General features: G+C 30.2%; 1 protein-coding gene across 1 annotated transcript; it reads left to right on the top strand.

Annotated features, from left to right (window-relative positions):
- The first annotated feature begins 429 nt into the window (after positions 1-429).
- On the top strand, positions 430-27,887 carry sap25 (Sin3A associated protein 25). Its single transcript, XM_062957605.1, has 6 exons — positions 430-563; positions 6,192-6,273; positions 18,450-18,538; positions 21,721-21,814; positions 21,906-22,006; positions 23,977-27,887. Exons 2-6 carry the CDS (start codon positions 6,207-6,209, stop codon positions 24,172-24,174), a joined length of 549 nt encoding a protein of 182 aa, XP_062813675.1. The 5' UTR covers positions 430-563; positions 6,192-6,206; the 3' UTR covers positions 24,175-27,887.
- Positions 27,888-27,979: the final 92 nt, after the last annotated feature.

A 27,979-nucleotide genomic window follows, 5' to 3' on the forward strand; every position in this document is an offset into this window, starting at 1 on the left:
AGGTTTCTTTCAAAGTTGTGGCACTACAACTCCCATCATCCTCGAGGTTTCTTTCAAAGTTGTGGCACTACAATTCCCATAATCCTTGGGTTTCTTTCAAAGTTGCGGCACTACAATTCCCATCATCCTCGAGGTTTCTTTCAAAGTTGTGGCACTACAATTCCCATAATCCTTGGGTTTCTTTCAAAGTTGCGGCACTACAATTCCCATCATCCTCGAGGTTTCTTTCAAAGTTGTGGCACTACATTTCCCATCATCCTTGGCTGTGTTGCCAATGGGGTCTGGTGTCCAAATATAAACCTTTCCCCCCTGTGCTTGCAAAAGGCAGCCATTGCCTGACCTGGACTGCATGTCCCAGCATCCCCTGCCAGCCTAGTTGTCCCATTTTGAGGGGGATTCTGGGTGTTGTAGTTCCCCAAAACTTTGCAGCTTTTGGTCGGAAGTCGGCCACCAGGGGGCGGGGCTGTTTCCTGATTAATGCCGAGCCACCCACCTGCGTCTACACTGCGCCCAAGGGGAACAAACGCGCGATAAGGAGCAGCCGGAAGACCTGAATTGAACAGGTTGGTTGTGATTGTATTCGTGTATTATATTATATTATTGAGCAAGTGAGTTGCTATTATATGATTATATTATTGAGCAGGTTAGTTATTATTTACTTATTTATTTACCCAAAGCAGCTTAGCATAAAAGCCTCAGCGTGCTGCTGTTGTTGTTATTATTATTATTATTATTATTATTATTATTATTATTATTATTATTATTATTATTATTATTATTATTATTACTGCTACGTATGTTTATTTATATCCCTCTTTGTCTCCATAAGGAGACTAAAAGCATTGCAAATCCAATTTAAAATGCACAGATATACAACGTTAAAACAGCATTAAATGCATTTTAATATATTATTAGATATTAGCTGAAAACATTGAAATACAACTTGAACTATGCAAGTATATATATTGTTTGTTTGTAATAGAAACCCTCAATAAAAATATTTTGAAAAAAATATACAAGTATAAAAAAGTATTTAAAAGTATTTAAAAAAATATTATATTTAAAAGTATTTAAAAAAGTATTTTGTCTCCATAAGGAGACTAAAAGCATTGCAAATCCAATTTAAAATGCACAGATATACAACGTTAAAACAGCATTAAATGCATTTTAATATATTATTAGATATTAGCTGAAAACATTGAAATACAACTTGAACTATGCAAGTATATATATTGTTTGTTTGTAATAGAAACCCTCAATAAAAATATTTTGAAAAAAATATACAAGTATAAAAAAGTATTTAAAAGTATTTAAAAAAATATTATATTTAAAAGTATTTTAAAAAGTATTTTGTCTCCATAAGGAGACTAAAAGCATTGCAAATCCAATTTAAAATGCACAGATATACAACGTTAAAACAGCATTAAATGCATTTTAATGTATTATTAGATATTAGCTGAAAACATTGAAATACAACTTGAACTATGCAAGTATATATATTGTTTGTTTGTAATAGAAACCCTCAATAAAAATATTTTGAAAAAAATATACAAGTATAAAAAAGTATTTAAAAGTATTTAAAAAAATATTATATTTAAAAGTATTTAAAAAAGTATTTTGTCTCCATAAGGAGACTAAAAGCATTGCAAATCCAATTTAAAATGCACAGATATACAACGTTAAAACAGCATTAAATGCATTTTAATGTATTATTAGATATTAGCTGAAAACATTGAAATACAACTTGAACTATACAAGTATATATATTGTTTGTTTGTAATAGAAACCCTCAATAAAAATATTTTGAAAAAAAATATACAAGTATAAAAAAGTATTTAACATTAATATTAAATCCAAGTTAAAACCATAAAAGCATATAAAATAAAAAACTATATATACACACACACACACACACTATATATATATATACACACACACATACATATATAACATTATATATACACACTCTCTCTCTCTATTATATATATATATACACATACTTATATCTCATACTATATATATATATTCACACACACATATATCACGTACTCTATATACACACAATATACTAACTATATATATCACATCCTATATATATACAAAAACACACATATCAAATACCATATTTACACACAATATTTACTATATATATCACAATATATATGCACACACACATGTATCACATCATATATATATATATATATATATATATATATATATATATATATATATATACTGTACTTTTATTAATGTTTTTACATTGTTTTTTTAAAATGTTGGAATTTTAATTATGTTTAAGTTAATTGCTGTTCTGTTGGTTTGTTGTATATTGTATAATGTATGTGTATTGAATGTTTACTATGTGTAAACTGCTCTGAGTTCCCAAGTTTGTTGTTGTTGTTATATATACACACAAATACATATATTACATACTATATACACACACATACTATATATATATACACACACACTATGTATATACACACACATATCACATACTATATATATGGACTCTCTCTCTCTCTCTCTCTCTCTCTCTATATATATATATATATATATACACACACACATACAGTAGAGTCTCGCTTATCCAACGTTCTGGATTATCCAACGCATTTTTGCAGTCAGTGTTTTCAATATATCGTGATATTTTGGTGCTAAATTCGTAAATACAGTAATTACTACATAACATTACTGGGTATTGAACTACTTTTTCTGTCAAATGTGTTGTATAACATGATGTTTTGGTGCTTAATTTGTAAAATCATAACCTAATTTGACGTTTAATAGGCTTTTCCTTAATCCCTCCTTATTATCCAACATATTCGCTTATCCATGTTGGATAAGCGAGACTCTACTGTACAAGTATAAAAATATTAAAACAGTATTGAACAACATTCATATTAAATCCAAGTTAAAACCATAAAAGCATATAAAATAAAATAATATATATACGGTATATACACACACACACATATATATACACTATATATATATATATATATATATATATATATATATATACACACACACACACACACATTATAAACACATACATATATTACATACTATATATATACATACACACTATATATACACACACATATATATCACATACTATATACTGTATACACACACTATTTATATATACACATGCATATAGCTCACACTATATATATATTCACACACACACACATATATCACATCCTATATACACACACGTATCACTTACTATATACACACACATATAACACATACTATACATACACACGTCACATACTATATACACACACACTATATTTATATATACACACATCCCACACTATATATATATATATATATATATATATATATATATATATCCTCACACACACACACATATATCACATCCTATATACACACACACATATCACTTACTATACATACACACACACATATATACACATACACACACATGTCATATACTATATATTCACACATGTCACATACTATATCTATATATATAAAATGATAAAGTTGTTTGCGCAGTGACTATAACAACAAAACTAAACATCCCAGAAATACGAAATTTGGCAACACAATGCAAAAGGCTTGCCTCCAGGTTACAACAACACAACCACACCACAAAACCACAATCCAGACCCACAAAACTCACAACAACGCATCATGCGATAACAACACAACTAAACACCCCAGAAATACAAAACTTGGCAACACAATGCAAAAGCCTTGCCTCCCAGTTGTAACAACACAACCACACCACAAAACCACACAGGGCCCACAAAACTCACAACAACGCATCGTGACTATAACAATGCAACTAAACGCCCCAGAAATACGAAACTTGGCAACACAATGCAAAAGCCTTCCCTCCAGGATGTAACAACACAACCACACCACAAAACCACAATCCGGACCCATAAAACTCACAACAACGCATCGTGACTATAACAACACAACTAAACGCCCCAGAAATACGAAACTTGGCACACAACTAAACGCCCCAGAAATATAAAACTTGACAACACAACGCAAAAGCCTTGCCTCCCGGTTGTAACAACACAACCACACCACAAAACTACATTCCGGACCCACAAAACTCACAACAATGCATCGTGACTATAACAACACAACTAAACGTCCCAGAAATACAAAACTTGGCACACAACTAAATGCCCCAGAAATATAAAACTTGACAACACAACACAAAAACCTTGCCTCCCGGTTGTAACAACACAACCACACCACAAAACCACAATCCGGACCCACAAAACTCACAACAATGCATTGTGACTATAACACAACTAAACGCCCCAGAAATACAAAATTTGACAACACAATGCAAAAGCCTTGCCTCCCAGTTGTAAGAACACAACCACAACACAAAACCACAATCCGGACCCACAAAACTCACAACAACGCATCATGACTATAACAACACAACTAAACGACCCAGAAATACAAAACTTGGCAAAACAATGCAAAAGCCTTGCCTCTCAGTTGTAACAATACAACCACACCACAAAACCACAATCCAGACCCACAAAACTGACAACGCATTGTGACTATAACAAATACAAAATTTGACAACACAACTCATCCACCTCCCCAATCCCTACATTCACACTTGACCTCCAAAAAAACAATTACAATAATAACAATGACAACAACAACAACAACAACAACAACAACAACAAGAATCAACACCATCACAGGCAAGAAACAGCCAGGCACTGAGGCTGAGAGGCCAGTCAGTGCTACACTGGGCCTCCAAAAAACAATACAGTAGCATCTAACTTATCCAACCTTCATGACCACAACAACAACAACAATAAACACCTACACAGGCAAAACAAAAAAAAGACTATTGTACCACAATAAAAATATAAACCGCACTCAGCAGAATCAGACATTACAACTAACAACAAACCAAAGACAACAGGGATCTCAAGCAATTATCAATCAACACAAAAATTGAAGAAGGTAACAGACTTCAAATACTATTACTAATGTGAGTATAAAGAAGGGTGGAGGTCACAGCATCAATACAACCTAATGTAGACTGACCAACACCACCAGACTCAGACACAGCAACGCGTGGCCGGGCACAGCTAGTATACACTATATTTATATATACACACATATATCCCACACTATATATATATTCACACACACACACATATATCACATCTTATATACACACACACATATCACATACTATATATACACACATGCACACACTATATATACACACACTATATATACACACACATATCACATACTATATACACACATACATATATCACATACTAATTTGACAGAAAAAGTAGTTCAGTACGCAGTAATATTATGTTGTAATTACTGTATTTACGAATTTAGCACCAAAATATCACAATGCATTGAAAACATTGACTACAAAAATGGCTTGGATAATCCAGAACGTTGGATAAGTGAAGTTTGGATAAGTGAGACTCTACTGGGGCCGGGCTGTGGCGCAGCTGGCTAGTAACCAGCTGCAATAAATCACTACTGACCGAGAGGTCATGAGTTCGAAGCCCAGGTCGGGTTAAGCCCCCGACCATTAAATAGCCCGGCTTGCTGTTGACCTATGCAGCCCCAAAAGACAGTTGCATCTGTCAAGTAGGGAAATTTAGGTACGCTTTATGCGGGGAGGCTAATTTAACTAATTTACAACACCATAAAACCGCCAGCAAAACACGAGGAAAGGAATGAGGAAGTACAGCCACTAGTGGACGGTGAAGCAACAGCTCCCCCTGTGGCCGGAATCGTGAAGCTGGAAAAAAATGTTAAAGGCCTCTGTGTCTGTCTATACTGTATGTTGTTTGTCTGTTGGCATTGAATGTTTGCCAGATAGGTGTTCATTGTAATCCGCCCTGAGTCCCCTTCGGGGTGAGAAAGAAGAGCGGAATATAAATACTGCAAATAAAATAAACAAATAAATAAATACTGTAATAGTTGCTAAAGTTTGGTCTTCAAGCTACCCCCAGGGAACTGGGGATTCTGGGATCTGGAGTCCAAAACACCTCATTTTGTAAAAGCAAAACTAAAAATACAAGAAAGAAGAAGGATCCTTCCTGCCGGTAAGAGCCGGAATGGAGCGTTTTGAGCAGAGCGGGGATGATGGGAGATGCAGTCCTGGATTTAGTTGTGTTTTTACACCCACCCCATAGGCTTTGCAAGGAGGGATGTTGGAGGAGCCGGACCCCCGGCATGAGCTTTGGGACGAAGACGAGGAAGAGTCGGAGGAAGAAGGTACACGGCAATCATAATACAGTAATGGTAGTGTATTATATACTGGTAGTGTGCCATATATATTGTGGTATAATAATATAGTACAGTATAATAATATAATATCCATATGTATTGTGGTATAATAATATAGTACAGTATAATAATATAATATCCATATGTATTGTGGTATAATAATATAGTACAATATAATAATATAATATCCATATGTATTGTGGTATAATAATATAGTACAGTATAATAATATAATATCCATATGTATTGTGGTATAATAATATAGTACAGTATAATAATATAATAACCATATGTATTGTGGTATAATAATATAGTACAGTATAATAATATAATAACCATATGTATTGTGGTATAATAATATAGTACAATATAATAATATAATATCCATATGTATTGTGGTATAATAATATAGTACAATATAATAATATAATATCCATATGTATTGTGGTATAATAATATAGTACAATATAATAATATAATATCCATATATATTGTGGTATAATAATATAGTACAATATAATAATATAATATCCATATGTATTGTGGTATAATAATATAGTACAGTATAATAATATAATAACCATATGTATTGTGGTATAATAATATAGTACAGTATAATAATATAATAACCATATGTATTGTGGTATAATAATATAGTACAGTATAATAATATAATAACCATATGTATTGTGGTATAATAATATAGTACAGTATAATAATATAATAACCATATGTATTGTGGTATAATAATATAGTACAGTATAATAATATAATATCCATATGTATTGTGGTATAATAATATAGTACAGTATAATAATATAATAACCATATGTATTGTGGTATAATAATATAGTACAGTATAATAATATAATAACCATATGTATTGTGGTATAATAATATAGTACAGTATAATAATATAATATCCATATGTATTGTGGTATAATAATATAGTACAGTATAATAATATAATAACCATATGTATTGTGGTATAATAATATAGTACAGTATAATAATATAATAACCATATGTATTGTGGTATAATAATATAGTACAGTATAATAATATAATATCCATATATATTGTGGTATAATAATATAGTACAGTATAATAATATAATATCCATATGTATTGTGGTATAATAATATAGTACAGTATAATAATATAATATCCATATATATTGTGGTATAATAATATAGTACAATATAATAATATAATATCCATATGTATTGTGGTATAATAATATAGTACAGTATAATAATATAATATCCATATGTATTGTGGTATAATAATATAGTACAGTATAATAATATAATATCCATATGTATTGTGGTATAATAATATAGTACAATATAATAATATAATATCCATATGTATTGTGGTATAATAATATAGTACAGTATAATAATATAATAACCATATGTATTGTGGTATAATAATATAGTACAGTATAATAATATAATATCCATATGTATTGTGGTATAATAATATAGTACAGTATAATAATATAATATCCATATGTATTGTGGTATAATAATATAGTACAGTATAATAATATAATATCCATATGTATTGTGGTATAATAATATAGTACAGTATAATAATATAATATCCATATGTATTGTGGTATAATAAAATAGTACAGTATAATAATATAATATCCATATGTATTGTGGTATAATAAAATAGTACAGTATAATAATATAATATCCATATGTATTGTGGTATAATAATATAGTACAGTATAATAATATAATAACCATATGTATTGTGGTATAATAATATAGTACAGTATAATAATATAATAACCATATGTATTGTGGTATAATAATATAGTACAGTATAATAATATAATATCCATATATATTGTGGTATAATAATATAGTACAGTATAATAATATAATAACCATATGTATTGTGGTATAATAATATAGTACAGTATAATAATATAATATCCATATATATTGTGGTATAATAATATAGTACAGTATAATAATATAATATCCATATATATTGTGGTATAATAATATAGTACAGTATAATAATATAATATCCATATGTATTGTGGTATAATAATATAGTACAGTATAATAATATAATAACCATATGTATTGTGGTATAATAATATAGTACAATATAATAATATAATATCCATATGTATTGTGGTATAATAATATAGTACAGTATAATAATATAATATCCATATGTATTGTGGTATAATAATATAGTACAGTATAATAATATAATAACCATATGTATTGTGGTATAATAATATAGTACAGTATAATAATATAATAACCATATGTATTGTGGTATAATAATATAGTACAATATAATAATATAATATCCATATGTATTGTGGTATAATAATATAGTACAATATAATAATATAATATCCATATGTATTGTGGTATAATAATATAGTACAATATAATAATATAATATCCATATATATTGTGGTATAATAATATAGTACAATATAATAATATAATATCCATATGTATTGTGGTATAATAATATAGTACAGTATAATAATATAATAACCATATGTATTGTGGTATAATAATATAGTACAATATAATAATATAATAACCATATGTATTGTGGTATAATAATATAGTACAGTATAATAATATAATAACCATATGTATTGTGGTATAATAATATAGTACAGTATAATAATATAATAACCATATGTATTGTGGTATAATAATATAGTACAGTATAATAATATAATAACCATATGTATTGTGGTATAATAATATAGTACAGTATAATAATATAATATCCATATGTATTGTGGTATAATAATATAGTACAGTATAATAATATAATATCCATATGTATTGTGGTATAATAATATAGTACAGTATAATAATATAATATCCATATGTATTGTGGTATAATAATATAGTACAGTATAATAATATAATATCCATATATATTGTGGTATAATAATATAGTACAATATAATAATATAATATCCATATGTATTGTGGTATAATAATATAGTACAGTATAATAATATAATATCCATATGTATTGTGGTATAATAATATAGTACAGTATAATAATATAATATCCATATGTATTGTGGTATAATAATATAGTACAATATAATAATATAATATCCATATGTATTGTGGTATAATAATATAGTACAGTATAATAATATAATAACCATATGTATTGTGGTATAATAATATAGTACAGTATAATAATATAATATCCATATGTATTGTGGTATAATAATATAGTACAGTATAATAATATAATATCCATATGTATTGTGGTATAATAATATAGTACAGTATAATAATATAATATCCATATGTATTGTGGTATAATAATATAGTACAGTATAATAATATAATATCCATATGTATTGTGGTATAATAAAATAGTACAGTATAATAATATAATATCCATATGTATTGTGGTATAATAAAATAGTACAGTATAATAATATAATATCCATATGTATTGTGGTATAATAATATAGTACAGTATAATAATATAATAACCATATGTATTGTGGTATAATAATATAGTACAGTATAATAATATAATAACCATATGTATTGTGGTATAATAATATAGTACAGTATAATAATATAATATCCATATATATTGTGGTATAATAATATAGTACAGTATAATAATATAATAACCATATGTATTGTGGTATAATAATATAGTACAGTATAATAATATAATATCCATATATATTGTGGTATAATAATATAGTACAGTATAATAATATAATATCCATATATATTGTGGTATAATAATATAGTACAGTATAATAATATAATATCCATATATATTGTGGTATAATAATATAGTACAATATAATAATATAATATCCATATGTATTGTGGTATAATAATATAGTACAGTATAATAATATAATAACCATATGTATTGTGGTATAATAATATAGTACAGTATAATAATATAATAACCATATGTATTGTGGTATAATAATATAGTACAGTATAATAATATAATAACCATATGTATTGTGGTATAATAATATAGTACAGTATAATAATATAATATCCATATGTATTGTGGTATAATAATATAGTACAGTATAATAATATAATAACCATATGTATTGTGGTATAATAATATAGTACAATATAATAATATAATATCCATATGTATTGTGGTATAATAATATAGTACAGTATAATAATATAATAACCATATATATTGTGGTATAATAATATAGTACAGTATAATAATATAATAACCATATGTATTGTGGTATAATAATATAGTACAGTATAATAATATAATATCCATATATATTGTGGTATAATAATATAGTACAGTATAATAATATAATATCCATATATATTGTGGTATAATAATATAGTACAGTATAATAATATAATATCCATATATATTGTGGTATAATAATATAGTACAATATAATAATATAATATCCATATGTATTGTGGTATAATAATATAGTACAGTATAATAATATAATAACCATATGTATTGTGGTATAATAATATAGTACAGTATAATAATATAATAACCATATGTATTGTGGTATAATAATATAGTACAGTATAATAATATAATAACCATATGTATTGTGGTATAATAATATAGTACAGTATAATAATATAATATCCATATGTATTGTGGTATAATAATATAGTACAGTATAATAATATAATAACCATATGTATTGTGGTATAATAATATAGTACAATATAATAATATAATATCCATATGTATTGTGGTATAATAATATAGTACAGTATAATAATATAATAACCATATGTATTGTGGTATAATAATATAGTACAGTATAATAATATAATAACCATATGTATTGTGGTATAATAATATAGTACAGTATAATAATATAATATCCATATATATTGTGGTATAATAATATAGTACAGTATAATAATATAATATCCATATGTATTGTGGTATAATAATATAGTACAGTATAATAATATAATATCCATATGTATTGTGGTATAATAATATAGTACAGTATAATAATATAATATCCATATGTATTGTGGTATAATAATATAGTACAGTATAATAATATAATAACCATATGTATTGTGGTATAATAATATAGTACAGTATAATAATATAATAACCATATGTATTGTGGTATAATAATATAGTACAGTATAATAATATAATATCCATATATATTGTGGTATAATAATATAGTACAGTATAATAATATAATATCCATATGTATTGTGGTATAATAATATAGTACAGTATAATAATATAATATCCATATGTATTGTGGTATAATAATATAGTACAGTATAATAATATAATAACCATATGTATTGTGGTATAATAATATAGTACAATATAATAATATAATAACCATATGTATTGTGGTATAATAATATAGTACAATATAATAATATAATAACCATATGTATTGTGGTATAATAATATAGTACAGTATAATAATATAATAACCATATATATTGTGGTATAATAATATAGTACAGTATAATAATATAATATCCATATATATTGTGGTATAATAATATAGTACAGTATAATAATATAATAACCATATGTATTGTGGTATAATAATATAGTACAATATAATAATATAATATCCATATGTATTGTGGTATAATAATATAGTACAGTATAATAATATAATATCCATATGTATTGTGGTATAATAATATAGTACAGTATAATAATATAATAACCATATGTATTGTGGTATAATAATATAGTACAGTATAATAATATAATAACCATATGTATTGTGGTATAATAATATAGTACAATATAATAATATAATATCCATATGTATTGTGGTATAATAATATAGTACAATATAATAATATAATATCCATATGTATTGTGGTATAATAATATAGTACAATATAATAATATAATATCCATATATATTGTGGTATAATAATATAGTACAATATAATAATATAATATCCATATGTATTGTGGTATAATAATATAGTACAGTATAATAATATAATAACCATATGTATTGTGGTATAATAATATAGTACAGTATAATAATATAATAACCATATGTATTGTGGTATAATAATATAGTACAATATAATAATATAATAACCATATGTATTGTGGTATAATAATATAGTACAGTATAATAATATAATAACCATATGTATTGTGGTATAATAATATAGTACAGTATAATAATATAATAACCATATGTATTGTGGTATAATAATATAGTACAGTATAATAATATAATAACCATATGTATTGTGGTATAATAATATAGTACAGTATAATAATATAATATCCATATGTATTGTGGTATAATAATATAGTACAGTATAATAATATAATATCCATATGTATTGTGGTATAATAATATAGTACAGTATAATAATATAATATCCATATGTATTGTGGTATAATAATATAGTACAGTATAATAATATAATATCCATATATATTGTGGTATAATAATATAGTACAATATAATAATATAATATCCATATGTATTGTGGTATAATAATATAGTACAGTATAATAATATAATATCCATATGTATTGTGGTATAATAATATAGTACAGTATAATAATATAATATCCATATGTATTGTGGTATAATAATATAGTACAATATAATAATATAATATCCATATGTATTGTGGTATAATAATATAGTACAGTATAATAATATAATAACCATATGTATTGTGGTATAATAATATAGTACAGTATAATAATATAATATCCATATGTATTGTGGTATAATAATATAGTACAGTATAATAATATAATATCCATATGTATTGTGGTATAATAATATAGTACAGTATAATAATATAATATCCATATGTATTGTGGTATAATAATATAGTACAGTATAATAATATAATATCCATATGTATTGTGGTATAATAAAATAGTACAGTATAATAATATAATATCCATATGTATTGTGGTATAATAAAATAGTACAGTATAATAATATAATATCCATATGTATTGTGGTATAATAATATAGTACAGTATAATAATATAATAACCATATGTATTGTGGTATAATAATATAGTACAGTATAATAATATAATAACCATATGTATTGTGGTATAATAATATAGTACAGTATAATAATATAATATCCATATATATTGTGGTATAATAATATAGTACAGTATAATAATATAATAACCATATGTATTGTGGTATAATAATATAGTACAGTATAATAATATAATATCCATATATATTGTGGTATAATAATATAGTACAATATAATAATATAATATCCATATATATTGTGGTATAATAATATAGTACAGTATAATAATATAATAACCATATGTATTGTGGTATAATAATATAGTACAGTATAATAATATAATAACCATATATATTGTGGTATAATAATATAGTACAGTATAATAATATAATAACCATATGTATTGTGGTATAATAATATAGTACAGTATAATAATATAATAACCATATGTATTGTGGTATAATAATATAGTACAGTATAATAATATAATATCCATATGTATTGTGGTATAATAATATAGTACAGTATAATAATATAATAACCATATATATTGTGGTATAATAATATAGTACAGTATAATAATATAATAACCATATGTATTGTGGTATAATAATATAGTACAGTATAATAATATAATATCCATATATATTGTGGTATAATAATATAGTACAGTATAATAATATAATAACCATATGTATTGTGGTATAATAATATAGTACAGTATAATAATATAATAACCATATGTATTGTGGTATAATAATATAGTACAGTATAATAATATAATATCCATATATATTGTGGTATAATAATATAGTACAATATAATAATATAATATCCATATGTATTGTGGTATAATAATATAGTACAGTATAATAATATAATAACCATATGTATTGTGGTATAATAATATAGTACAGTATAATAATATAATAACCATATGTATTGTGGTATAATAATATAGTACAGTATAATAATATAATAACCATATGTATTGTGGTATAATAATATAGTACAGTATAATAATATAATATCCATATGTATTGTGGTATAATAATATAGTACAGTATAATAATATAATAACCATATGTATTGTGGTATAATAATATAGTACAGTATAATAATATAATATCCATATGTATTGTGGTATAATAATATAGTACAGTATAATAATATAATAACCATATATATTGTGGTATAATAATATAGTACAGTATAATAATATAATAACCATATGTATTGTGGTATAATAATATAGTACAGTATAATAATATAATATCCATATATATTGTGGTATAATAATATAGTACAGTATAATAATATAATATCCATATATATTGTGGTATAATAATATAGTACAGTATAATAATATAATATCCATATATATTGTGGTATAATAATATAGTACAATATAATAATATAATATCCATATGTATTGTGGTATAATAATATAGTACAGTATAATAATATAATATCCATATGTATTGTGGTATAATAATATAGTACAGTATAATAATATAATAACCATATGTATTGTGGTATAATAATATAGTACAGTATAATAATATAATAACCATATGTATTGTGGTATAATAATATAGTACAGTATAATAATATAATATCCATATGTATTGTGGTATAATAATATAGTACAGTATAATAATATAATAACCATATGTATTGTGGTATAATAATATAGTACAATATAATAATATAATATCCATATGTATTGTGGTATAATAATATAGTACAGTATAATAATATAATAACCATATGTATTGTGGTATAATAATATAGTACAGTATAATAATATAATAACCATATGTATTGTGGTATAATAATATAGTACAGTATAATAATATAATATCCATATATATTGTGGTATAATAATATAGTACAGTATAATAATATAATATCCATATGTATTGTGGTATAATAATATAGTACAGTATAATAATATAATATCCATATGTATTGTGGTATAATAATATAGTACAGTATAATAATATAATAACCATATGTATTGTGGTATAATAATATAGTACAATATAATAATATAATAACCATATGTATTGTGGTATAATAATATAGTACAATATAATAATATAATAACCATATGTATTGTGGTATAATAATATAGTACAGTATAATAATATAATAACCATATATATTGTGGTATAATAATATAGTACAGTATAATAATATAATATCCATATATATTGTGGTATAATAATATAGTACAGTATAATAATATAATAACCATATGTATTGTGGTATAATAATATAGTACAGTATAATAATATAATATCCATATATATTGTGGTATAATAATATAGTACAGTATAATAATATAATAACCATATGTATTGTGGTATAATAATATAGTACAGTATAATAATATAATAACCATATGTATTGTGGTATAATAATATAGTACAGTATAATAATATAATAACCATATATATTGTGGTATAATAATATAGTACAGTATAATAATATAATAACCATATGTATTGTGGTATAATAATATAGTACAGTATAATAATATAATAACCATATGTATTGTGGTATAATAATATAGTACAGTATAATAATATAATATCCATATATATTGTGGTATAATAATATAGTACAGTATAATAATATAATATCCATATATATTGTGGTATAATAATATAGTACAGTATAATAATATAATATCCATATATATTGTGGTATAATAATATAGTACAGTATAATAATATAATATCCATATGTATTGTGGTATAATAATATAGTACAATATAATAATATAATATCCATATGTATTGTGGTATAATAATATAGTACAATATAATAATTGTGTATTATATATGACATGTAATATTCCTAATAATATTGCAGTGCAGTGGTAGAGTACAATACAGTAATGTATAATACTAATATGGTATGTACATATGATATTGATAATAATAATATAATGTAAAACAATACCATAAAATATAATATAATATTTTATTGAGCAGGTTAATTGTGGTTATATTATTCTTATATTATCAAACAGGTTAGTTGCAATTATATATTATTATTATATTATCGAGCAAGTTAGTTGCGATTATATTATTATATTATCAAGCAGGTTAGTTGCAATTATATTATTATTATTGTATTATATTATTGAGCGGTTTAGTTGCAAGTATATTATTATATTATTGAGCAGGTTAGTTGCAATTATATTATTATTATATTATTGAGCAGGTTAGTTGCAATTATATTATTATTATATTATATTATTGAGCAGGTTAGTTGCAATTATATTATTACTGTATTATATTATATTATTGAGCGGTTTAGTTGCAATTATATTATTATTATATTATTATTATAGTATTGAGCAGGTTAGTGGCAATTATATTATTATTGTATTATTGCGCAGGTTAGTTGCAATTATATTATGATTATATTATATTATTGAGCAGGTTAGTTGCAATTATATTATTACTGTATGATATTATTGAGCGGTTTAGTTGCAATTATATTATTATTATATTATATTATTGAGCAGGTTAGTTGCAATTATATTATTACTGTATTATATTATATTATTGAGCGGTTTAGTTGCAATTATATTATTATTATATTACATTATAGTATTGAGCAGGTTAGTGGCAATTATATTATTATTGTATTATTGCGCAGGTTAGTTGCAATTATATTGTTATATTATATTATATTATTGAGCAGGTTAGTTGCAATTATATTATTATTATTATTATTATTATATTATTGAGTGGTTTAGTTGCAATTATATTATCATTATTATATTATATTATTGAGCAGTTTAGTTGCAATTATATTATTATTATTATATTATAGTATTGAGCAGGTTAGTTGCAATTATATTATTACTATTATATTATTGAGCAGTTTAGTTGCAATTATAATATTATTATATTATTGAGCAGTTGCAATCATATTATTATTATATTATATTATTGAGCGGTTTACTTGCAATTATATTATTACTGTATTATATTATATTATTGAGCAGTTTAGTTGCAATTATATTATTATTATATTATATTATTGAGCGGTTTACTTGCAATTATATTATTATTATATTATAGTATTGAGCAGGTTAGTTGCAATTATAATATTATTATATTATAGTATTGAGCAGTTTAGTTGCAATTATATTATTATTATATTATTGAGCAGTTGCAATCATATTATTATTATATTATATTATTGAGCGGTTTAGTTGCAATTATATTATTACTGTATTATATTATAGTATTGAGCAGTTTAGTTGCAATTATATTATTATTATATTATATTATTGAGCGGTTTAGTTGCAATTATATTATTATTATATTATAGTATTGAGCAGGTTAGTTGCAATTATAATATTATTATATTATAGTATTGAGCAGTTTAGTTGCAATTATATTATTATTATATTATAGTATTGAGCAGTTTAGTTGCAATTATATTATTATTATATTATAGTATTGAGCAGGTTAGCTGCAATTATATTATTATTATTATATTATTGAGCGGCTTAGTTGCAATTATATTATCATTATTATATTATAGTATTGAGCAGGTTAGTTGCAATTATATTATCATTATTATATTATAGTATTGAGCGGTTTAGTTGCAATTATATTATCATTATTAAATTATATTATTGAGCGGTTTAGTTGCAATTATATTATTATTATATTATAGTATTGAGCAGGTTAGTTGCAATTATATTATCATTATTATATTATAGTATTGAGCAGGTTAGCTGCAATTATATTATTATTATTATATTATTGAGCGGCTTAGTTGCAATTATATTATCATTATTATATTATAGTATTGAGCAGGTTAGTTGCAATTATATTATCATTATTATATTATAGTATTGAGCGGTTTAGTTGCAATTATATTATCATTATTAAATTATATTATTGAGCGGTTTAGTTGCAATTATATTATCATTATTATATTATAGTTTGAGCAGGTTAGCTGCAATTATATTATATTATTACATCATATTATTGAGCGGGTTCATTGTGATTATATTATTATATTATTATTCTATGCATGTGAAAATATAATTAGAACAATAGTAATAATATTCTTGTTTTGCAGAGACGCCAAATTGCAATGGGGTCGGGTTCCCACCCTGGATGCCGGACTTGAAGCCCACCTTCGGGACCCCCCATTGTCCCACCGCACAGGTATCTATCTTTTGTATTATTATTATTTGTATTGTTATTATTTGTATATTTTAAGTTGTATTGAAATGCTTTGAGTTGTGAGATGCTCTGAGTCTCTGTATGGAGGGAAAAAGTGGGATATAAATAATAATAATAATAATAATAATAATAATAATAATAATATGAAGAAGAAGAAGAAGAAGAAGAAGAAGAAGAAGAAGAAGAAGAAGAAGAAGAAGAACAACAACAACAACAACAACAACAACAACAACAACAACAACAACATGCCCAACAACAACAACATGCCCTGGCAGAATATGTCAAGCAAAGTGAAGAACCTGCTTTGATTGAAGTCAAAAATCAGAAACTCCTCAAAGCACAGCAGACAAAAAACCAGTACAAGAAAACCGCACTACAAACTAGAGCTGACAGCTGGCACAACAAAACATGGCATGGGAAGTTCCTTGACAAAATGGAAGAAGCTGAGAAGGAGAAGACCTGGCTCTGGCTCACAAATGGGACCCTGAAGAAGGAGACAGAAGGCCTGATCCTTGCAGCCCAGGAGCAAGACATCAGGACAAAGGCAATTAATAATAATAATAATAATAATAATAATAATAATAATAATAATAATAATAATAATAGAAGACCTGGCTCTGGCTCACGAATGGGACCCTGAAGAAGGAGACAGAAGGCCTGGTCCTTGCAGCCCAGGAGCAAGACATCAGGACAAAGGCCATTAATAATAATAATAATAATAATAATAATAATAATAATAATAGAAGACCTGGCTCTGGCTCACGAATGGGACTCTGAAGAAGGAGACAGAAGGCCTGATCCTTGCAGCCCAGGAGCAAGACATCAGGACAAAGGCAATTAATAATAATAATAATAATAATAATAATAATAATAATAATAATAATAGAAGACCTGGCTCTGGCTCACGAATGGGACCCTGAAGAAGGAGACAGAAGGCCTGATCCTTGCAGCCCAGGAGCAAGACATCAGGACAAAGGCCATTAATAATAATAATAATAATAATAATAATAATAATAATAATAATAATAATAGAAGACCTGGCTCTGGCTCACGAATGGGACCCTGAAGAAGGAGACAGAAGGCCTGGTCCTTGCAGCCCAGGAGCAAGACATCAGGACAAAGGCCATTAATAATAATAATAATAATAATAATAATAATAATAATAATAGAAGACCTGGCTCTGGCTCACGAATGGGACCCTGAAGAAGGAGACAGAAGGCCTGATCCTTGCAGCCCAGGAGCAAGACATCAGGACAAAGGCCATTAATAATAATAATAATAATAATAATAATAATAATAATAATAATAATAATAATAGAAGACCTGGCTCTGGCTCACGAATGGGACCCTGAAGAAGGAGACTGAAGGCCTGATCCTTGCAGCCCAGAAACAAGACATCAGGACAAAGGCCATTCAGGCCAAGATCGAAAAATCAGCTGATGACCCAAAATGCAGACTCTGCAAGGAAACCGACGAAACCATGGATCCTATCCTCAGCTGCTGTAAGAAAATCGCACAGACAGACTACAAACAGAGGCACAACTATGTGGCCCAAAGGATCCATTGGAACTTATGCCTCAAGTACCACCTCCCAGCAGCAAAGAACTGGTGGGATCACAAACCTGCAAAAGTCTTGGAAAATGAACATGCAAAGATACTGTGGGACTTCCGAATCCAGACTGACAAAGTTCTGGAACACAACACACCAGACATCACAGTTGTGGAGAAGAAAAAGGTTTGGATCATTGATGTTGCCATCCCAGGTGACAGTCGCATTGACGAAAAACAACAGGAAAAACTCAGCCGCTATCAGGACCTCAAGATTGAACTTCAAAGACTCTGGCAGAAACCAGTGCAGGTGGTCCCGGTGGTGATGGGCACACTGGGTGCCGTGCCGAAAGATCTCAGCCGGCATTTGGAAACAATAGACATTGACAAAATCAGGATCTGCCAACTGCAAAAGGCCACCCTGCTGGGATCTGCACGCATCATCCGAAAATACATCACACAGTCCTAGACACTTGGGAAGTGTTCGACTTGTGGTTTTGTGATACGAAATCCAGCATATCTATCTTGTTTGCTGTGTCATAATAAAATAATAATAATAATAATAATAATAATAATAATAATATACATCACACAGTCCTAGACACTTGGGAAGTGTTCGACTTGTGGTTTTGTGATACGAAATCCAGCATGTCTATCTTGTTTGCTGTGTCATAATAAAATAATAATAATAATAATAATAATAATAATAATAATAATAATAATAATACATCACACAGTCCTAGACACTTGGGAAGTGTTCAACTTGTGGTTTTGTGATACGAAATCCAGCATATCTATCTTGTTTGCTGTGTCATAATAAAATAATAATAATAATAATAATAATAATAATAATAATAATAAGCAAAAGGCCACCCTACTGGGATCTGCAGCATCATCCGAAAATACATCACACAGTCCTAGACACTTGGGAAATGTTCGACTTGTGGTTTTGTGATACCAAGTCCAGCATATCTATCTTGTTTGCTGTGTCATAATAAAATAAAATAATAATGATAATTTATAATAATTTATTTATTTATTACAATATTTATATCCCGCCCTTCTCACCCAACAGGGGACTCAGGGCGGCTTACAAAAAACACATATATAAAAAGTATACAGTGCAATATAAATCAGTTAAAAAAATTATTATTAACTTACATCAATATTCATAAAACACATTATAAAATACAGCTAGGCATGTTCCGTTCAAAAAACTGGGTCTGTCGATTGAGTTCCAGTGTACATAATAACTAATAATAATTAATAATAATAATGACACTACATTTGGAAGGGACCCCTAAAGGCCATCCAGCCTGAGTGTAAAAGTAAACCATGATGAAATCTCTCCCGACAGATGGCCATCCGGTCTCTGCTTCGAAACCTCCACAGAAGGAGAGTCCGTATTCCAATAGTGTCGGAAGGGCACTCCAAGGGTCATCTAGTCCATTAAGGAGGACACAAAGTAAGCCTTTTGGACTGAGTTTTAAAACCTCCCGAAAAGGGAATTTATATTCTAATCGAGTTGTAAGGGAACCCCAAAGGTCATCCAGTCCAACCTTATTCTGCCCAATTGTTGCCGCGAGGTCATTCTGGCCGTCTGCTTGACCTTTCAGGTGACCGGTTGGTGCCCTTCGCGGACACTCTCCCACCCGTCCTTCCAAGCCTTGTACTCGGCCCGCGACCGGGATGGATCGGGGCCCCTACCAGGTAACCCAGGAGGAAGCGAGTGTGTGGGTCCCTCCCTTGGCCACTGGTCAGTCTGTGACCCCCCCCCCTTTGTCCCTCCGACCCCTCCCAGGACCTCTCCCGGTCCTCGACTTCGGCGGATTCTTCTATTCGGACCCCACGATGCCCCCAGGACACCGGATTTACAACTGGCTCTCCAGACCCTCCCAGGAGGTGAGTGAGTGGGTGAGTGAGTGTCCATCAAAGGTGGAGTCATTTGGCCAGCCGAACATCCCGCCTCATGGTTTCCCGTTTAATGGCTCCCCATTGCCACCGGCCGGTGGCAATGGGGAGCCATTAAACGGGAAACCATGAGGCGGGATGTTCCGCTGGCCAATGCTTATGGTTATCGTTTAGCGTAAGTAGGGGGAAGTATTGAGATATTGGTTTGTACAGAAGAGAATGGATCCACTGATATCAGTGCCTATACTTTGGTTAGGGAAGTCCACCATCTAGTGGCCGAAGGGGATATTGCATTTGGTATACGTTTTTCTCTAAAACTCACCATAATACTTAGAGCAAATGTGTTGGGGATAGTAGTATATTGGGAGGAGGAGGATACTAATATATAATAATAATAATAGTAATAATAATAATAATAATAAGAAGAAGAAGAAGAAGAAGAAGGATATGTTGGAGGTCATAGTATATTCGGGAGGACAACGTGTCAGGCAATGGATGGTGATAATAATCGTAATCATAATATAATAAAAAATACTTAGGATGTGCTGGGGATATTTGTATATTGGGGAAGGACAACATGACAGACAATGGATGATGATAATAATATTATAATAATATTTATGTGTTAGGAATATTCATATATTGGGAGAGGACAATGTGTCACACAATGGATGATGATGATGATACTAATATAATAATAATAATAATAATAATAATAATAATGGTGTGTTGGGTATATTAGGATATTGGGGACAACATGACAGGCAATGGATGATGATAATATTATAATAATATTTATAATATGTTAGGAATATTCATATATTGGGAGAGGACAATGTGTCAATGGATGATGATGATACTAATAATGTATATAATAAAAGCAATAATAATAATAATAATAATAATAATAATAATAATAATAATATGACACAATGAAATATAATAATAATAATAATAATAATAATAATAATAATAATAATAATAATAATAATAATAATGGTGTGTTGGGTATATTAGGATATTGGGGACAACATGACAGGCAATGGATGATGATAATAATATTATAATAATATTTATAATGTGTTAGGCATATTCATATATTGGGAGAGGACAATGTGTCAGTCAATGGATCATGATGATGATACTAATATATAATAATAATAATATTAATAATAATTAACAGACAATGAAATATAATAATAATAATAATAATAATAATAATAATAATAATAATAATAATAATATTTAGGGTGTGTTGGGTATATTAGGATATTAGAGACAACATGACAGGCAATGGATGATGATAATAATCATAATAATATATTGTAATAATAATATTTAGATGGTTTCGGGAATATTCATATATTGGGGAAGGACAGTGTGACAGGCAATGAATGATAATGATAATGATAATAATAATAATTTGTTATCAGCCTGTCCTCACAGTTTGAGGAAGGGTACAACACAGTTAAATCGAATAAAATAAAGGGATTTGCATTGGAAAGTAGTTTTGGTGGCGGCCAGTTAGGCCTTAAAATTCCTGTACTTTGCCATCTAGTGCCTGAAGAAGGTATTGCGTGTCCCTAGCCTATACTATATTTATGGAAGTCTGCCATCCTGTGGCCACTTTGGCCATCCTTCCAGGTGTTTTGGAGTTCAACTCCCACAATTTGGCTGTTAGGAATTGTGGGAGTTGAAGTCCAAAACACCTGGAGGGATGCCCAAAGTTTGCCCTCTATTGGCTGAAGGGGGAGTTGCAAATCCCCAGCCTATGCCTTGGTTCTAAGAGAGCACCATCTAGTGGCAGACAGTGGTATTGCAGGCGTCTACATACTGACGGCTGTATGGAGCATCTCTTATATTAGAAACTGGACAAAATGTGTCAAATGGTTACTGGGCAGTGACCCTAATGGGTTTGGGGTGACTTCATCCCATCTCCTCCTCCTCTTCCTCCCTCCCAGGTTTTCCTCAACCTGAGGCTCAACACCCCACCGCCCATCATGTCAACCTGCGCGTCAGCGCCTCCTCATCCGCTCAACCGCAGTCTCTCCGAAATGGAGCAGAAGGCCGTTTCCGCCCTCCTGGACCTCCCGGCCAGCTTGACCTGCGCTCTGGACACTGGTCAGCCCCTTCCTGGCCCAGAGGACGCAAGGAAGTAGCCGCTCGAGTTGTTCCTGTTGAACACACAAGTTGTGAGCGTGCAAGTTGATGAAAGACACCACTCAATCTTTGGGGTGGTGTGGCCCCAGCCTTGGGGTGGAGTTGCCAAAGTTCACCAAAGTTTGCCTCTGTTTCTCCATGTTTGTTTCCCCCTTCTGCTTCTTTTTGCTGGGGTGTTCCGGCAAAGGTGTGCCCTGACAGTTGTGAAAAGGTTATTTCTTTTAGAGGGGGCAGAGCGCCCCACATCTGTATGCTATGCATTATATTATCGAAGTCTGCAGTCTTTTGTTAGCCCTCTCGTGGGCAACCAAATGCCAAGCCTATGCTTTGGTTAGGAAGGCCTGCCACCGAGTGGACAAAGCAGGTATTGCAAACCTTTGCCTATACTTTCAGTTGGGAAGCCTCCCATCTAGTGGCAGAAGGGAGTATTGCAAATGCCCAGCCTATACTTTGGTTAGGAAAGCCTGCCCCCAAGTGGACAAAGGAGATATTGCAAACCTTTGCCTATATTTTGCATTGGGAAGCCTCCCATCTAGTGGCAGAAGGGAGTACTGCAAATGCCCAGCCTATACTTTGGTTTAAAAAGCCTGCCACCAAATGGCAAGAGTAGATATTGCAAACCTTTGCCTATACTTTCAGTTGGGAAGCCTCCCATCTAGTGGCGGAAGTGAGTATTGCAAATGCCCAGCCTATACTTTGGTTTAAAAAGCCTACCCCCAAGTGGCCAAAGGAGATAATTGCAAACCTTGGCCTATACTTTGCATTGGGAAGCCTCCCATCTAGTGGCAGAAGGGAGTACTGCAAATGCCCAGCCTATACTTTGGTTTAAAAAGCCTACCCCCAAGTGGCCAAAGGAGATAATTGCAAACCTTTGCCTATACTTTGTATTGGGAAGCCTCCCATCTAGTGGCGGAAGGGAGTATTACAAATGCCCAGCCTATACTTTGGTTAAGAAAGCCTGCCCCTGCGTGGTCAAAGGAGATAATTGCAAATTTTTGCCTATACTTTGAGTTGGGAAGCCTCCCATCTAGTGGCGGAAGGGAGTACTGCAAATGCCCAACCTATACTTTGATTAGGAAAGCCTGCCCCCGAGTGGCCAAAGGAGATATCGCAAACCTTTGCCTATACTTTGCATTGGGAGGCCTCCCATCTAAAAAGCCTGCCACCAAATGGCAAGAGTAGATATTGCAAATCTTTGCCTATACTTTCAGTTGGGAAGCCTCCCATCTAGTGGCGGAAGGGAGTATTGCAAATGCCCAGCCTATACTTTGGTTTAAAAAGCCTGCCACCGAATGGCCAGAGGAGGTATTGCAAACCTTGGCCTATACTTTGCATTGGGAAGCCTCCCATCTAGCGGCGGAAGGGAGTATTGCAAATGCCCAGCCTATACTTTGATTTAAAAAGCCTGCCACCGAGTGGACAAAGCAGGTATTGCAAACCTTTGCCTATACTTTGAGTAGGGAAGTCTCCCATCTAGTGGCGGAAGGCAGTATTGCAAATGCCCAGCCTATACTTTGGTTTAAAAAGCTTGCCACCGAATGGCCAGAGGAGGCATTGCAAACCTTTGCCTATACTTTGAGTAGGGAAATCTCCCATCTAGTGGCGGAAGGGAGCATTGCAAAATGCTCAGTCTATACTTTGGTTAGGAAAGCCTGCCCCCAAGTGGCCAAAGGAGATATTGCAAACCTTATCCTATACTTTGCATTGGAAAGCCTCCCATCTAGTGGCGGAAGGAAGAATTGCAAGTGCCCAGCCTATACTTTGGATAGGAAAGCTTGCCCCCAAGTGGCCAATGGAGATAATTGCAAACCTTTGCCTATTCTTTGAGTTGGGAAGCCTCCCATCTAGTGGCGGAAGAGAGTATTGCAAATGCCCAGCCTATACTTTGATTTAAAAAGCCTGCCCCCAAGTGGCCAGAGGAGGTATTGCAAACCTTATCCTATACTTTGCATTGGGAAGCCTCCCATCTAGTGGCGGAAGGGAGTATTGCAAGTGCCCAGCCTATACTTTGGATAGGGAAGCTTGCCCCCAAGTGGCCAATGGAGATAATTGCAAACCTTTGCCTATTCTTTGAGTTGGGAAGCCTCCCATCTAATGGCGGAAGGGAGTATTGCAAATGCCCAGCCTATACTTTGGATAGGGAAGCTTGCCCCCGAGTGGCCAATGGAGATAATTGCAAACCTTTGCCTATTCTTTGAGTTGGGAAGCCTCCCATCTAATGGCGGAAGAGAGTATTGCAAATGCCTGGTCTATACTTTGGTTTAAAAAGCCTGCCACCGAATGGCAAGAGGAGGTATTGCAAACCTTTGCCTATACTTTGCATTGATAAGCCTCCCATCTAGTGGCGGAAGTGAGTATTGCAAATGCCCAGCCTATACTTTAGTTTAACAAGCCTGCCACCGAATGGCCAGAGGAGGCATTGCAAACCTTTGCCTATACTTTGAGTTGGGAAGCCTCCCATCTAGTGGCGGAAGTGAGTATTGCAAATGCCCAGCCTATACTTTGGATAGGAAAGCCTGCCCCCGAGTGGCCAAAGGAGATAATTGCAAACATTTGCCTATACTTTGAGTTGGGAAGCCTCCCATCTAGTGGCGGAAGAGAGTATTGCAAATGCCCAGCCTATACTTTGGATAAGAAAGCCTGCCCCCGAGTGGCCAAAGGAGATAATTGCAAACCTTTGCCTATACTTTGAGTTGGGAAGCCTCCCATCTAGTGGCGGAAGAGAGTATTGCAAATGCCCAGCCTATACTTTGATTTAAAAAGCCTGCCCCCAAGTGGCCAGAGGAGGTATTGCAAACCTTATCCTATACTTTGCATTGGGAAGCCTCCCATCTAGTGGCGGAAGGGAGTATTGCAAGTGCCCAGCCTATACTTTGGATAGGGAAGCTTGCCCCCAAGTGGCCAATGGAGATAATTGCAAACCTTTGCCTATTCTTTGAGTTGGGAAGCCTCCCATCTAATGGCGGAAGGGAGTATTGCAAATGCCCAGCCTATACTTTGGATAGGGAAGCTTGCCCCCGAGTGGCCAATGGAGATAATTGCAAACCTTTGCCTATTCTTTGAGTTGGGAAGCCTCCCATCTAATGGCGGAAGAGAGTATTGCAAATGCCTGGTCTATACTTTGGTTTAAAAAGCCTGCCACCGAATGGCAAGAGGAGGTATTGCAAACCTTTGCCTATACTTTGCATTGATAAGCCTCCCATCTAGTGGCGGAAGTGAGTATTGCAAATGCCCAGCCTATACTTTAGTTTAACAAGCCTGCCACCGAATGGCCAGAGGAGGCATTGCAAACCTTTGCCTATACTTTGAGTTGGGAAGCCTCCCATCTAGTGGCGGAAGTGAGTATTGCAAATGCCCAGCCTATACTTTGGATAGGAAAGCCTGCCCCCGAGTGGCCAAAGGAGATAATTGCAAACATTTGCCTATACTTTGAGTTGGGAAGCCTCCCATCTAGTGGCGGAAGAGAGTATTGCAAATGCCCGGTCTATACTTTGATTTAAAAAGCCTGCCACTGAATGGCAAGAGGAGGTATTGCAAACCTTTGCCTATACTTTGCATTGGGAAGCCTCCCATCTAGTGGCGGAAGGGAGTATTGCACTTTGAGCAAGTTTGTGTTCATTTTATATTTGTTTATTGTTTTGTTCTCCAACCGTTTGTGAAGCCAACGTCTCTCCTTTGGGGAGGAAACAAGAATAAAGTTCGTCGGATGGGGTCCTCGTGCCTCCGGTCTCTCGGTCTCCACGTGCCTTGGTCCCCTTTCGCGGGGCCTCCTTCTTCTCGACCCAGAGAGGGGTCTGGCCACTT

The sequence above is a fragment of the Anolis carolinensis genome, chromosome 6, assembly GCF_035594765.1.
Source record: "Anolis carolinensis isolate JA03-04 chromosome 6, rAnoCar3.1.pri, whole genome shotgun sequence".
Lineage (NCBI taxonomy): Eukaryota > Metazoa > Chordata > Lepidosauria > Squamata > Dactyloidae > Anolis > Anolis carolinensis.

Excerpts from the sequence above, each read along its gene's own strand:
- sap25 (XM_062957605.1), top strand. The coding sequence starts at position 6,207 with ATGTTGGAGGAGCCGGACCCCCGGCATGAGCTTTGGGACGAAGACGAG. Across the intron at positions 6,274-18,449 it reads GGAAGAGTCGGAGGAAGAAG|AGACGCCAAATTGCAATGGG; the intron begins GTACACGGCAAT and ends CTTGTTTTGCAG. Across the intron at positions 18,539-21,720 it reads CCCATTGTCCCACCGCACAG|GTGACCGGTTGGTGCCCTTC; the intron begins GTATCTATCTTT and ends TTGACCTTTCAG.